Here is a 14,030-nt window from a genome sequence, read left to right as displayed (position 1 = left end):
GCGACTAATGCAGCATCGGAGGCCCGGGTCAGCTTTGTCACCCACAGGTCCTCCAAGGCGGCGAAGGTGTTCCCCTTTCCCGCTTTCTTTGACAATATTGTCACAAAACAGTGGGGGTACCCAAAACACACTTTTGCAATCCCTAAGTGCTTGCAATGCGGTACCCTTACGAGGATTCCCTCCTTAAAAAAAAAAAAAAAATGGACAGTTCCTCCTGTGTTAAACTTTTCCTCCAACCTGCGCTTGTCCCCAGATCATCTAGGAGATCTCTTTGGGGCAGTGCAAGACTTGTTATTTCAAGGGGTGATTTTTCGAGTTCCGACATCTGAAAAGTTTTCAAGGTTTTTACTCAAACCGGTTTACAGTTCCCAGGAAGGAAGGCAAGGTACGTCCAATTCTGGATGTCAAGGTGCTAGGGCACAGAAATTCAGGATGGTAGTCCATTCATTCGCACGGTAGTGGCGCCCCTACACCAGGGGGATTTCCTTGCTTCCATCGACATCAAGGACGCCTACCTTCACATCCCAATATGTGCTGTGCACCAGCGCTTTCTCTGCTTTGCTGTGGACTAGGCACATTATCAGTTTGTGGCATTACCCCTTTGGTCTTGCCTCTGCTCCTCGGGTCTTCACAAAAGTTTTGGCCCCGGTGCTAGCATTGTTGTGTCAGTGGGGGATCGCAGTACTGGGATACCTGGACGATCAGCTGCTCTTCTGGACAAATTGGAGATTACTCTGTGGGAGTTTGGTTGGATTCTGAATCTTCAGAAGTCTGCTCTTGTTCCATCCACCAGTCTGGACTATCTGGGTCTGACTCTGGACTCTGCCTCAGCCAGGGTGTTTCTTCCTCTGGAAAAACTGCAGAAATTTCAGGGGGAAATTGAGTTTTTGCTATCCAGCGGATGGTCATCTCTTCAGACTTGCATGAGGGTGCTGGGCCTGAATGGTGTCTACCTTCGAGGCGGTTCTGTTTGCTCAGTTCCACACGAGATCGCTACAAAGAGATGCTGGTAAAATGGAACAAGAATCCTCAGTCTCTAGACAATCTGATCCTGTTGAGCTGGAGTACGTGAGGGTCCCTGGTTTGGTGGCTTTGTTCTCTGGCACTTTTGTTAGGGAAAATTATTTTTTTCTTTCCCTGTACTGGACAGCCGTCACCATGGATGCCAACCTGTCCGGGCGAGGAGGGGTCCTTGGCACAGATTGTGCTCAGGGGGTCTGGACTCCAGGCTACGGATCAATGTACTGGAACTCCGAGCATTTAGACTTTGTCTGGATCATTGGACGATTCGTCTTCAGGGGTGTCTGGTACAAATTTAGTCGGACAATGCCACGGCCGTGGCTTATGTCAATCACCAAGAGGGCACTTTTCTAAGGTGGGCAGAATATTTAGTTCCAGCTCTCTCTGCTGTGCACGTTCATTTGGCAAGTGGATTACCTCAGTCGACAGGCGTTGGACAAGGGGGAATGGTCAATTCATCCAGAGGTGTTTCATCAGCTGTGTCTCCGGTGGGGTACTCCCCGAGGTGGATCTGTTGGCCTCTCGTCTCAACAGGATATATTATAGAGGTTTGTGGCACAAACTCTGGATCCTCTAGCTGATGCCACAGACGCCTTAGTGGCTCCTTGGAGTCGGTATCGTCTGATTTACGCCTTTCCTCCTCTCAAACTTCTGTCGTGACTCCTGCGCAGGATCGAGGCAGAAGGGATTCCGATCATTCTAGTGGCTTCAGACTGGCCTCGTGGGTCTTGGTACGCTGATCTGGTATGGCTGGTTGCCGATGCTCCTTGGGGACTTCCTCTCAGGGAAGATCTGCTAGCCCTAGGGACAATCTTCCATCCTGCTTTACAGTCGCTGGCTTTAACGGTTTGGCTGTTGAAAGCCAGGTGTTGAAGGATAGAGGTTTGTCTGAATCGTGGTTCCTACGCTCTTAAAGGCTAGAAAATCTCCCTCTAGGAAGATTTACTATTGCTCTTGGAAGACATAAATTGCGTGGTGTGACTCTCTTCGGGTTCGCCCTCTCTCCTTTTTTGGTGGATCGGATCTTGGCTTTCCTCCAACGGCGGGTTGAGCAGCGCCTGGCCTGGAGTACCATCAAGGGCCAGGTTTCGGCCTTTTCAGTTCTCTTTTTCTCTTTCAACATCCATTGGCCACACATTCCTTGGTGCCTACTTTTATCCAGGGAGTTCGACACTTGGCTCCTCCAGTGCGGTCTCTATTGCTGCCGAGGGATCTCAATTTGGTATTGTCAGTTGTCCAGAAGCCTCCTTTTGAAAATATTCGGGAGGTTCCCCTGCGTACATTGTCCCAGAAGGTGGCCTTTTTGGTGGCTATTACTTTTGCGCGCAGGGTGTTGGAGCTGGCGGCGCTGTCTTATGGTTCACAGGGACAAGGTGGTTCTTCGTCCATGTCTGTCGTTCCTTCCAAAGGTCGTCTCTGACTTCCATTTGAATGAAGACATAGTGTTGCCTTCCTTATGCCCCAGGCCTCAGCATCCTAAGGAAATTGCCTTCCATTCCCTGGATGTGGTTCGGGCAATCGGGGTGTACCTGGCAGCTACGGAGTCTTTTAGGAAGTCAGATTCACTATTTGTCCTCACAGATGGACCTCGCAAAGGGTTGGCTGCTTCTGCTGCGACCATTTCCAAATGGATTAGACAGACAGTGATTCAGGCTTATTCCATTAATGTTCAGGTTCCTTCTTTCCCTGTTAAGGTGCACTCTACTCGGGCACCTAATGCCTCCTGGGCCTTCTGTCATTAGGCGTCAGTGATGCAGGTTTGCAAGGGGGCCACCTGATCATCTGAGCACACGTTCACAAAGTTTTATAAGGTGGATGTGTTGGCATCTGCGGATGCTTTCTTTAGCTACAAAGTTTTGCAGGCTGCTGTTTAGAGGACTTGGTCCCCTTTGAGGGAGTTTTTAATTTTTTTTCAGGTGTCAAGAAGATGAGGAGCGGTGTCCGTCAACAGTGGCGTATTTAGGTTTTGTGCTGCCCTAGGCCTGACTAAGTTTGTCCACCCCTAATTTAAGTATCACCCAGCCTTCCTGTAAAGGCCACACCCCTTCTGGTTTATGACCCGCCCTGTCATCTGTACACCACAGACCACAACCACAGTCTATTGGTGCCCATCAGCATAGCCTCATCAGTGCAGCATATCAGTGTGGCCTCATCAGTGGCCACCAGTGTAGCCTATCAGTGCCCATTAGTGCAGCCTATCATACTCGCCTTAATAGCAGCCTCAGTGTCCACCAACACTGGAGTAGGAAAGAAAGCAGGCCATTGATGGATCATAATTTGTCTGCTCCTTGTTTAACCATCCATGTGTAACTGTTCCAGTTGGATAGTAGACAATTGTTAGATTGACTTTTGTTGAATGGGAATGTTTGAAAACATTGTCGATTAGCGGCTGCATCCACTGATCAATGTACAGAGGAGAGTCCTGCTGTCAGAAAACAAGGATTCCTCGATCCACCTTGCTTGTGTTGATGGAGGAATCTATTTTGTGTTTTTTTGTTTTTTTCTCTTTTCAGCCAGTGGGCTGAATTCTATTATTTATTTCAGTCTACCTCATTGAAGCATCCAAACCAACAAAATATCATGCTTCATTGTAAAAAGGAATGGGACAGACACCACAAATAAATAAAATAAATATATCATAATAACTGAAGCTCTAAAAAATTACTTGCACATGGAAAAAAAATACAGCTGAACATGAAATTAATTTATAAATAAAAAGGAAAGTTAAATACTTGGAAAAATATTTTGTTTTTGAAAGCTTTTTTCCAAAACAATATATTTTTCGAAGTGTTTTACCTTTTTATTTTTAAATTAATTTCATGTTCAGCTGGATTTTTTTCATGTGCAAGAAATTTTTTAGAGCTTCAGATATTATGATACATTTATTTTATTTATTACAGGTACTTGTACAACGCTGTCAATTTACGCAGCGCTTTACATATGTATTGTACATTCACATCACTCCCTGTCCTCAAGGAGCTTACAATCTAAGGTCCCTAACTCACATTCATATGTACGCATATTACGGCCAGTTTAGACAGCAACCAATTAACCTACTAGCGTGTCTTTGGAGTGTCAGAGGAAACCCACGCAGGCACAGGTAGAACATGCAGGTAGTTCTGTGGTTGGGATTTGAACCGATTCATCTGACATTGTCTATTCGTATGTCCATATTTACATTACACATGTGCCTCCATTTGAAGCAATATTGGACAAGCAGACACTGCCTTCGGGGTTTCCTTTATTCCTATCTTTAATTTTTTGCTCAGCTGTTTATTTGTATAATTGAGTTCAGTTTGTCAATGGCTGCTCACTATACATAAAACCCTTAAAGCTGTGTTGCACTCCACCTCTACGAATAAGCCCTGTGGGTGGGGAGAAATGCATCGGAGGGCTATGGCCTGGGAGGAGACAGGCTGAAGCCACTTCTCATTCATGCATCCATTGATTGCGGCTGTGCTCAGTGTGTCGTGTCCCATTCCTTTTAACTATGACGCCTTAAAACAAGCCAAGATCAGTTTCTGAGGAATGGCACCTGTTTGCAGCTTGAATCACTGGATAGATTTAAATATTTGAACGGTGTTCCAAAGGTTTTGATTAACCACTTTACCACCGGTGGATTTTGCTGTCTTATGTCCAGGCCACTTTTTGCGATTCGGCACTGTGCGACTTTAACTGACAATTGCACGGTCATGCAACGCCGTACCCAAACAAAATTTACGTCCTTTTTTCCCCACAAACAGAGCTTTCTTTTGGTGGGATTTGATCACCTCTGCGCTTTTCATTTTTTGCGATATTAATAAAAAAATGTGACAATTGATAACAATATTTTTCTACTTTGACAGTTAAAAAATATCCAATATATTCAATTTTTGTCATATATTTAGGCCAAAATGTATTTAGCTACATTTTCAATGAGCGTATTTTTAACCGCTTTAAGACCGGAAGATTTTACCCCCTTCCTGACCAGGCCATATTTTGCGATTTGGCACTGCGTTACTTTAACGGACAATTGCGCGGCCGTGCGATGCTTTACCCAAATTAAATTTATGTCCTATTTTTCCCCACAAATAGAGCTTTCTTTTGGTGGTATTTGATCACCTGTGCGATTTTTTTTTTTTTTTTTGTTTTTTACTTTTTGCGCTATATACAAAAAAACAGCGAAAATTTTAATTTTTTTTTTAACTAGTAATGGCGATCTGCGATTCTTTTTTTTTTTTTTTTTTTTTTTTTGCGGGACTGCGACATTGCGGCGGACAGATCGGACCCTTGACTGACATTTTTCACACTTTTGGGGGTACCAGTGACATTACTACAGTAATCAGTGCTATAAATATGCACTGTTACTGTAAAAATGACACTGGCAGGGAAGGGGTTAATTTTTATTGGTGATCAAGGGGTTAATGTATGCCTGGTGCTTACTGACGTGTGTGGGGGGAGGGGACTATGTGACACAGGGACAGATCGAAGGTTCAGCTATGCTGAATCCTGCAATCTGTGACTGTTTGTCACTTAGGAGATCCGCCCGCTTTGTTTACACAAGCGGGCGGATCTCCACACTCGATCCCCGACGATCGGGGAAGAGCAGCGGTGATCACCTCTGCTCCTCCCCTGGCCCAAATCCCGCTGTGACTGAAAACAGCGGGAGCGAGCCTCCGGCGGTGCTCGCGCGCCGCCCACAAGGGGAGGAGTCCAGTGACATAGGTCTATGTCGCTGGACGATAACGAGCCACATTGCCGCAGTAGCAGCAATGTGAGCGGTCGTAAAGTGGTTAAAATAGCACACCTGCTGCATTTTGTGTCACTTTTATGTATTAAACTGTTTTATTGAAGTGTGTGTGTGTGTGTGTGTGTGTGTGTGTGTGTGTGTGTGTGTGTGTGTGTGTGTGTGTGTGTGTGTGTGTGTGTGTGTGTGTGTGTGTGTGTGTGTGTGTGTGTGTGTGTGTGTGTGTGTGTGTGTGTGTGTGTGTGTGTGTGTGTGTGTGTGTGTGTGTGTGTGTGTGTGTGTGTGTGTGTGTGTGTGTGTGTGTGTGTGTGTGTGTGTGTGTGTGTGTGTGTGTGTGTGTGTGTGTGTGTGTGTGTGTGTGTGTGTGTGTGTGTGTGTGTGTGTGTGTGTGTGTGTGTGTGTGTGTGTGTGTGTGTGTGTGTGTGTGTGTGTGTGTGTGTGTGTGTGTGTGTGTGTGTGTGTGTGTTAATTTTTTTAGCCCATATGGAAAAAAGCAATATTATACATTGCTGTAAGCACATAGATGTGTAAAGGTTTTTATGTGCTGTTTCAGTGGGTACGGAAAGTATTCAGACCCCCTTAAATTTTTCACTCTTTGTTATATTGCAGCCATTTGCTAAAATCATTTAAGTTCATTCTTCTTCCTCATGAATGTACACATAGCACCCCATACTGACAGAAAAACACAGAATTGTTGACATTGTTGCAGATTTATTAAAAAAGAAAAACTGAAATATCACATGGTCCTAAGTATTCAGACCCTTTGCTCAGTATTTAGTAGAAGCCCCCTTTTGATCTAATACAGCCAGGAGTCTTTTTGGGAAAGATGCAACAAGTCTTTCACACCTGGATTTGGGGATCCTCTGCCATTCCTCCTTGCAGATCCTCTCCAGTTCTGTCAGGTTGGATGGTAAACTTTGGTGGACAGCCATTTTTAGGTCTCTCCAGAGATGCTCAATTGGGTTTAAGTCAGGGCTCTGGCTGGGCCATTCAAGAACAGTCACGGAGTTGTTGTGAAGCCACTCCTTCGTTATTTTAGCTGTGTGCTTAGGGTCATTGTCTTGTTGGAAGGTAAACCTTCGGCACAGTCTGAGGTCCAGAGCACTCTGGAGAAGGTTTTTGTACAGGATATCCCTGTACTTGGCCGCATTAATCTTTCCCTCGATTGCAACCAGTCGTCCTGTCCCTGCAGCTGAAAAACACCCCCACAGCATGATGATGCCACCACCATGCTTCACTGTTGGGACTGTATTGGACAGGTGATGAGCAGTGCCTGGTTTTCTCCACACATACCGCTTAGAATTAAGGCCAAAAAGTTCTATTTTGGTCTCATCAGACCAGAGAATCTTATTTCTCACCATCTTGGAGTCCTTCAGGTGTTTTTTAGCAAACTCCATGCGGGCTTTCATGTGTCTTACACTGAGGAGAGGCTTCCGTCGGGCCACTTTGCCATAAAGCCCCGACTGGTGGAGGGCTGCAGTGATGGTTGACTTTCTACAACTTTCTCCCATCTCCTGACTGCATCTCTGGAGCTCAGCCACAGTGATCTTTGGGTTCTTCTTTACCTCTCTCACCAAGGCTCTTCTCCCCCGATAGCTCAGTTTGGCCGGACGGCCAGCTCTAGGAAGGGTTCTGGTCGTCCCAAACGTCTTCCATTTGAGGATTATGGAGGCCACTGTGCTCTTAGGAACCTTAAGTGCAGCAGAAATCTTTTTGTAACCTTGGCCAGATCTGTGCCTTGCCACAATTCTGTCTCTGAGCTCTTCAGGCAGTTCTTTGACCTCATGATTCTCATTTGCTCTGACATGCATTGTGATCTGGAAGGTCTTATATAGACAGGTGTGTGGCTTTCCTAATCAAGTCCAATCAGTATAATCAAACACAGCTGGACTCAAATGAAGGTGTAGAACCATCTCAAGGATGATCAGAAGAAATGGAAAGCACCTGAGTTAAATATATGAGTGTCACAGCAAAGGGTCTGAATACTTAGGACCATGTGATATTTCAGTTTTTCTTTTTTAATAAATCTGCAACAATGTCAACAATTCTGTGTTTTTCTGTCAGTATGGGGTGCTATGTGTACATTCATGAGGAAGAAGAATGAACTTAAATGATTTTAGCAAATGGCTGCAATATAACAAAGAGTGAAAAATTTAAGGGGGTCTGAATACTTTCCGTACCCACTGTATATGCAAATGTTGGTTCTATACATTCTTAAGATGTTTGGATTAAGAATGAAGATGAAGCTCTTGACAATGTAATACATATTTACTTTTCTGACAGGGCTATGAAGATTGGTTAAGACATCGAGCTGACAATGAGGTTAATAAGAGCACAGTGTACATCATTGAGAACTGTAAGCGTGTCAAGAAAGAGAGCGAAAAAATTAAGGTAAATGGTTATTGTAAACTAGAGGTAAAGTTAATCAATTTTGGAATAAGGCTGTAACATAACAAAATGTGGAAAAAGTGAAGCACTGTGAATACTTTCTGGATGCACTGTGGCAATCAGTCCCGCCTACAGGAAAAGTCTAAATCTCCCAAGTCCCTTCTCACATATCACAGCATCATTCAAAATCAAATCGCAAACCCCTCCATACACAGCCTGTTCTTATAGCAAGCTGTGCTGCTGCTGGGTAGGATTGAATGGGTTCATGATTAGAATTTAATCTAGCCCAGTTAAATATGCTCACCAGTGTGTGCAGGAAGAGTCCTACCACTCAGATCCCACTCCCACAGCCCTGCTGTCTGTGAAGTGATTTATTTATATATGAAGGAAACCCCTTCATAATAACCTCCCATAGCCCTCCCTCTGTAGTCCTGCAGTATGCCATTATTCTTTGGCATGCTACAAGACAGGAATGACACAGGAGGAGGTATGACACATTTACACCTGCTTTGCACACTGAAGAATGATCTGCTCCCAGAACTGCTACAAGTTACTCCCATAGCCTGCCCTGAAACGACAGAAGCTCAAAGCATGATGGGACATGTAGTATCAGGACTGGTAAAGGAAGGAAACAGGAAGTCAGAACTTTGAAATTCAGCCAGGAGGAGTGACATCACAGACACAGAAACCTACTTTATACAGCTAAAGTAGGTAAGATGCAGATAAAATGACAGTTGGGTTATGATTCATTTACATTCACAATGCATCTGCTATTTTTGGGAAGAAAAGCTGGAGTTCTGCTTTAACTCTTATCAGATAACCTGTAAAGGCTTTTAAAGTATCACCTATGGTACAGTAGTTTGCCATTTTACAGGCATGCACAATTTTAAATCTTGACATGTTCAGTATCTATTTACCCAATGAAATATCATCTTTTTTTTTTTTTTTTTTACAGAAAAATTGGTCAACATATTGTATTAACAAAACACACATTTTCAGTAAAAAATAAAATTAGTTTTAGTGCATGCAAACATCTGTCTAAATATGTTTTCTGCGGGGCCTCTGCTTTCAGAAAATATATAGTGTTTGGGGGTTCTAATTAATTTGCTATCATGTATGAAAAAAATGTAACGTGTACAGTATCTCACAAAAGTGAGTACACCCCTCACATTTTTGTAAATATTTTATTATACCTTTTCATGTATCAACACTGAAGAAATGACACTTTGCTACAATGTAAAGTAGTGAGTGTACAGCTTGTATAACAGTGTAAATTTGCTGTTCCCTCAAAATGACTTAAAACACAACCATTAATGTCTAAACCGCTGGCAACAAAAGTGAGTACTCCCCTAAGTGAAAATGTCCAAATTGGGTCCAAAGTGTCAATATTTTGTGTGGACACCATTATTTTCCAGCATTGCAATAACCCTCTTGGACATGGAGTTCACCAGAGCTTTACAGGTTGCCACTGGAGTCCTCTTCCACTTCTCCATGACAACATCAGGGAGCTGGTGGATGTTAGAAACCTTGCGCTCCTCCACCTTCCATTTGATGATGCCCCACAGATGCTCATTAGGGTTTAGGTCTGAAAACATGCTTGGTCAGTCCATCACCTTTACCCTTAGCTTCTTTAGCAAGACGGTGGTCATCTTGGAGGTGTTTGGGGTTGTTATGTTAGAATACTGCCCTGTGGCCCAGTCTCCAAAGGGAGGGGATCATGCTCTGCTTCTGTATGTCACAGTACATGTTGGCATTCATGGTTCCCTCAATGAACTGTAGCTCCCCAGTCCCGGCAGCACTAATGCAGCCCCAGACCATGACACTCCCACCACTATGCTTGACTGTAGGCAAGCCACACTTGTCTTTGTACTCCTCACATGGTTGCCGCCACACACGCGTGACACCATCTGAACCAAATAAGTTTATCTTGGTCTCATCAGACCACAGGAGATGGTTCCAGTAATCCATGTCCTTGTCTGCTTGTCTTCAGCAAACTGTTTGCGGGATTTCTTGTGCATCATCTTTAGAAGAGGCTTCCTTCTGGGATGACAGCCATGCAGACCAATTTGATGCAGTGTGCAGTGTATGGTCTGAGCACTGACAGGCTAACCACCCACTCCTTCAACCTCTGCAGCAATGCTGGCAGCTCTCATACGTCTTATTTCCCAAAGACAACTTCTGGATATGACCCTGAGCATGTGCACTCAACTTCTTTGGTCAACCATGGCGAGGCCTGTTCTAAGTGGAACCTGTCCTGTTAAACCGCTGTATGGTCTTGGCACCCATGCTGCAGCTCAGTTTCAGGGTCTTGGCAATCTCCTTTATAGCCTAGGCCATCTTTGTGTAGAGCAAGAATTCTTTTTTTTCAGACCCTCAGTTCTTTGCATGAGGTGCCATGTTGAACTTCCAGTGACCAGTATGAGAGAGTGAGAGCGATAACACCAAATTTACCCACATGCACCCCATTCGCACCAGAGACCTTGTAACACTAACGAGTCACAGGACACTGGGGAGGGAAAATGTCTAATTGGGCCCAATTTGGACTATTTCACTTAGGGGTGTACTTTCTTTTGTTGCCAGCGGTTTAGACATTATTGGCTGTGTATTGAGTTAATTTAAGGGGACAGCTAATTTACACTGTTATACAAGCTGTACACTCACTACATTACATTGTAGGAAAGTGTCATTTCTTCAGTGTTGTCACATGAAAAGATATAATAAAATATTTACAGAAATGTGAGGGGTGTACTCCTCATTGTGAGATACTGTATATGAAACCATTTCAAAATTGCCCCAAGGAGAGCGGCAAGTTTAAAGCGGTACCAAAATGTAATATATTGTAGCCTATTCTTTAAATGTGGTGGCTGCATTCGTTTTTATTTTTTTTTTCCTACTGTAGGCTTTTCTTTTCTTTTCACCTGGTGATCCAGCCAATAACACACTTCCTTCTTAGGGTGGCTCCATTCTGTGGAGGAGCAACAGAGACCTTTTTGGACCGCAGCATTGTCAATCTGGGGGTGAGGGTAGTGTTAGATTCACCAGCCGATTTTGATGGACTCGAATAACAAATTTAAGCTGAACTCCAGTTAAAGCGGAGTTCCACCCTAATATTAAACTTACCTCCATCTTCATGCCCGGGGTCACCTGAAAAACAAATGGATAATCGCAATTTTTTTTTTTTTTTTTTACTTACCTGGTTTAGAAGAAAATATACTTGCCTTACTTCCTCTTCCTCCCCTCGGCGGCCACGGCGATTCATCACTTCCTGGCTTGCAATGATTCCTGGGAGCTGAACGTCATCGCTCCCAGGAATCAATGCGCCAGCACCGGCCCCGCCGTCAGTTCCGGTGCAGGCGCCGTCATACCTTGCTAAACAGCTTCTGGGCATGCCCAGAAGCTGTGCAGGGATGACGCTGCGGCACCGGAAGTGACGGCGGGGCCAGTGCAGTGCATCGTGGGACCGAAGAAGACGGAAGAGGATGCAGAAGAGGATCGCGCTGGCTTCAAGCTGCCTACACCTGAGATGGCAGTGCTGGACAATACTTTTTCAAGGTAAGTATTCTTCTAAAAGGTAAGTGCAACCCGGGACAAATCAGAGGCTAGCCATTGTGGAATGTACTAGCCCTGACTGTCCCGGGGGTATTTTTATTAAAAAAAATTATTCCCAGGGTGGAACTCCACTTTAACACCTGTCCAAGCAGTTACAGCAATAGTTTTTTTTTTCCTTGAGGGATAAAGGTTTTATGTAAATGTATAATATCTGATCATTGTAAGCATCCCTGTCGGTGGTAAATGGTTTGTCTCAACCCATTAATCTTACTGTTGCTGGACAGCTTGCTTTGCTAAAGGAAGTTGAAAAATAACTGACTTACTGGCTAGATCCTCAGATGAAATTGAAATAAAATAATATGGCTGGAAAAGCCACAACAACCTCCACGTTGGTAGGCTGTAATCCAATATATTCTTGTTTTTTGGGTTTAATACCACTTTAAGCTAAGACAGGCGCTGGGGATGTCAGACTACATAAATATGGATGCTTATGCAGTAATGCAGTTTTTTTTATTTTTTTTAAATCCGGTATGACTTTTTTGAGACGTCACAACAATCGACATAGGACAAAAATAAAAATAAACGAACAGTCCATTTCAATTCACCAAATACCAGTTCCATTTCCCATAAGAATAGTGAACATAATTAAATCATAATTCATAACCCTGAAGTCCTAGTGAGCGATAATCTAGCAATCAACATGAGAGAGAGGTCTCAGCATATACACATTAACCCAGTAAGCACTGGAAGAATAACTGTCCAGGTGATCAGCTATCTGCTACACCCATTCAGGGCATCGAGGCCATGCATTATGCCATTTACAGTAGGATCCTATCTATCTCTAAATCAGTCGGTGCTAGCCCCGGGGTAGCTAGCCAGCCTCCCCAAACTTTTTCAAACTTTATGTTGTTTACAAGTTAAAAATCTGTATTTTTAGCTAGAAAATTACTTTGAACCCCCAAACATTATATATATATATATATATATATATATATATATATATATATATATATATATATATATATATATATATATATATATATATATATATATATATATTTTTTTTTTTTAGCAAAAACTCTGGAGAATAAAATGGCGGCCGTGCAATATTTTTTGTCACGCAGTATTTGCACAGCAGTCTTTCAAACGCAATTTTGAAAAAAAAAAATTTCACTGCATTTAAAAAATAAACAGTAAAGTGAGCCCAATTTTTTTGTATATTGTGAAAGATGATGTCACGCCGAGTAAATAGATACCTAACATGTTGCAGTTTAAAATTGTGCACACTCGTGGAATGGCGACAAACTACGGTACTAAAAACTCTCCATAGGTGAGGCTTTAAAAAATGTGAACAGTTACCAGTTTAGAGTTACAGCGTAGGTCTTTTTTTTTTTTTTTTAGAATTATTGCTCTTGCTCTGGCGATCGCGATGATACCTCACATGTGTGGTTTGAGCACAGTTTTAATCTCCGGGCTCGACTTGCGTATTCGTTTTCTTTTGTGCACAAGCTCACAACGACAATTTTTTTTTTCCCATTTATTTTATTAAAATTTTTATTTTAAGCACTGTTTTTTTTTTTTTTTTTTTTTTTAAATAAAAAAATCTGGTCACTTTTATTATTGTTCCAAAGAATGTAAACATCCATTATGACAGTAAGGCCCCGTTCACACTGGGGCGATCCGACTTCCCGGGGTGACCTCCGAGGTCGCGGTGCGAGCAGCGCGCCGCGACCTCGGAGCGGCCGGCACGGACTTCATAATATTGAAGTCTATGACGGTTGCTCCGGGTCGCCCCAAAGAAGCTCCGGACCCTTTTTCTAAGTCGGAGCGACTTGTGTCGCTCCTATTAGAACGGGTCCGCAGCTTCCCTATGGAAGGCGACCTACGGCGACCTGTGAGGCGACCAGGTCACCTCACAGGTCGCCCCAGTGTGAACGGGGACTAATAGGCAGTGACAGGTACTCTTTATGGAGGGATCGGGGGTCTAAAACACTTCAACACTTCAAAGTATTCAAAATGCAAAAATCTGCGTTTTTAAATACGGACAGTTTTTTAAATTTGGCGCCATTAGCCGCCGAGTAAACCGGAAGTGAGGTCATGACGCCGCTTCGGGGTTAATACATCGGAGACCTAATCAAAGCCGAATCCGGCTTTGTTCAGGACTCCAACCAGCCAGCGGACGTGCCGGCTGGTTGCTTGGGTCTCCCGCATCGGCTGCTATCTTCTGAAAGCAGACCGCTGGCTCTATAGAACGGTACCATGATGATTCCTGCAGCTGAAGGCATCATCCCGGTACAGGTACATCGATTTGCGGGAAGTCGTTAACCTCCTTCCATCCGCGCTATAG

General features: G+C 43.7%; 1 protein-coding gene across 6 annotated transcripts in view; it reads left to right on the top strand.

The window, feature by feature from the left end:
- ATP11C (ATPase phospholipid transporting 11C (ATP11C blood group)) overlaps nt 1-14,030 on the top strand; it is a 280,200-nt gene that overhangs the window by 124,913 nt on the left and 141,257 nt on the right. For all 6 annotated transcript variants that reach the window (XM_082262976.1, XM_082262974.1, XM_082262973.1 and 3 more), the window contains exon 5: nt 8,030-8,137. In XM_082262976.1, the coding sequence (XP_082119102.1) occupies nt 8,030-8,137 (108 nt within the window). The remainder of the gene's footprint in view (nt 1-8,029; nt 8,138-14,030) is intronic.

This window comes from Pelophylax lessonae (genome assembly GCF_965119305.1).
Source record: "Pelophylax lessonae genome assembly, chromosome: 7".
Lineage (NCBI taxonomy): Eukaryota > Metazoa > Chordata > Amphibia > Anura > Ranidae > Pelophylax > Pelophylax lessonae.
This window is presented reverse-complemented; position numbering and strand designations above follow the sequence as displayed.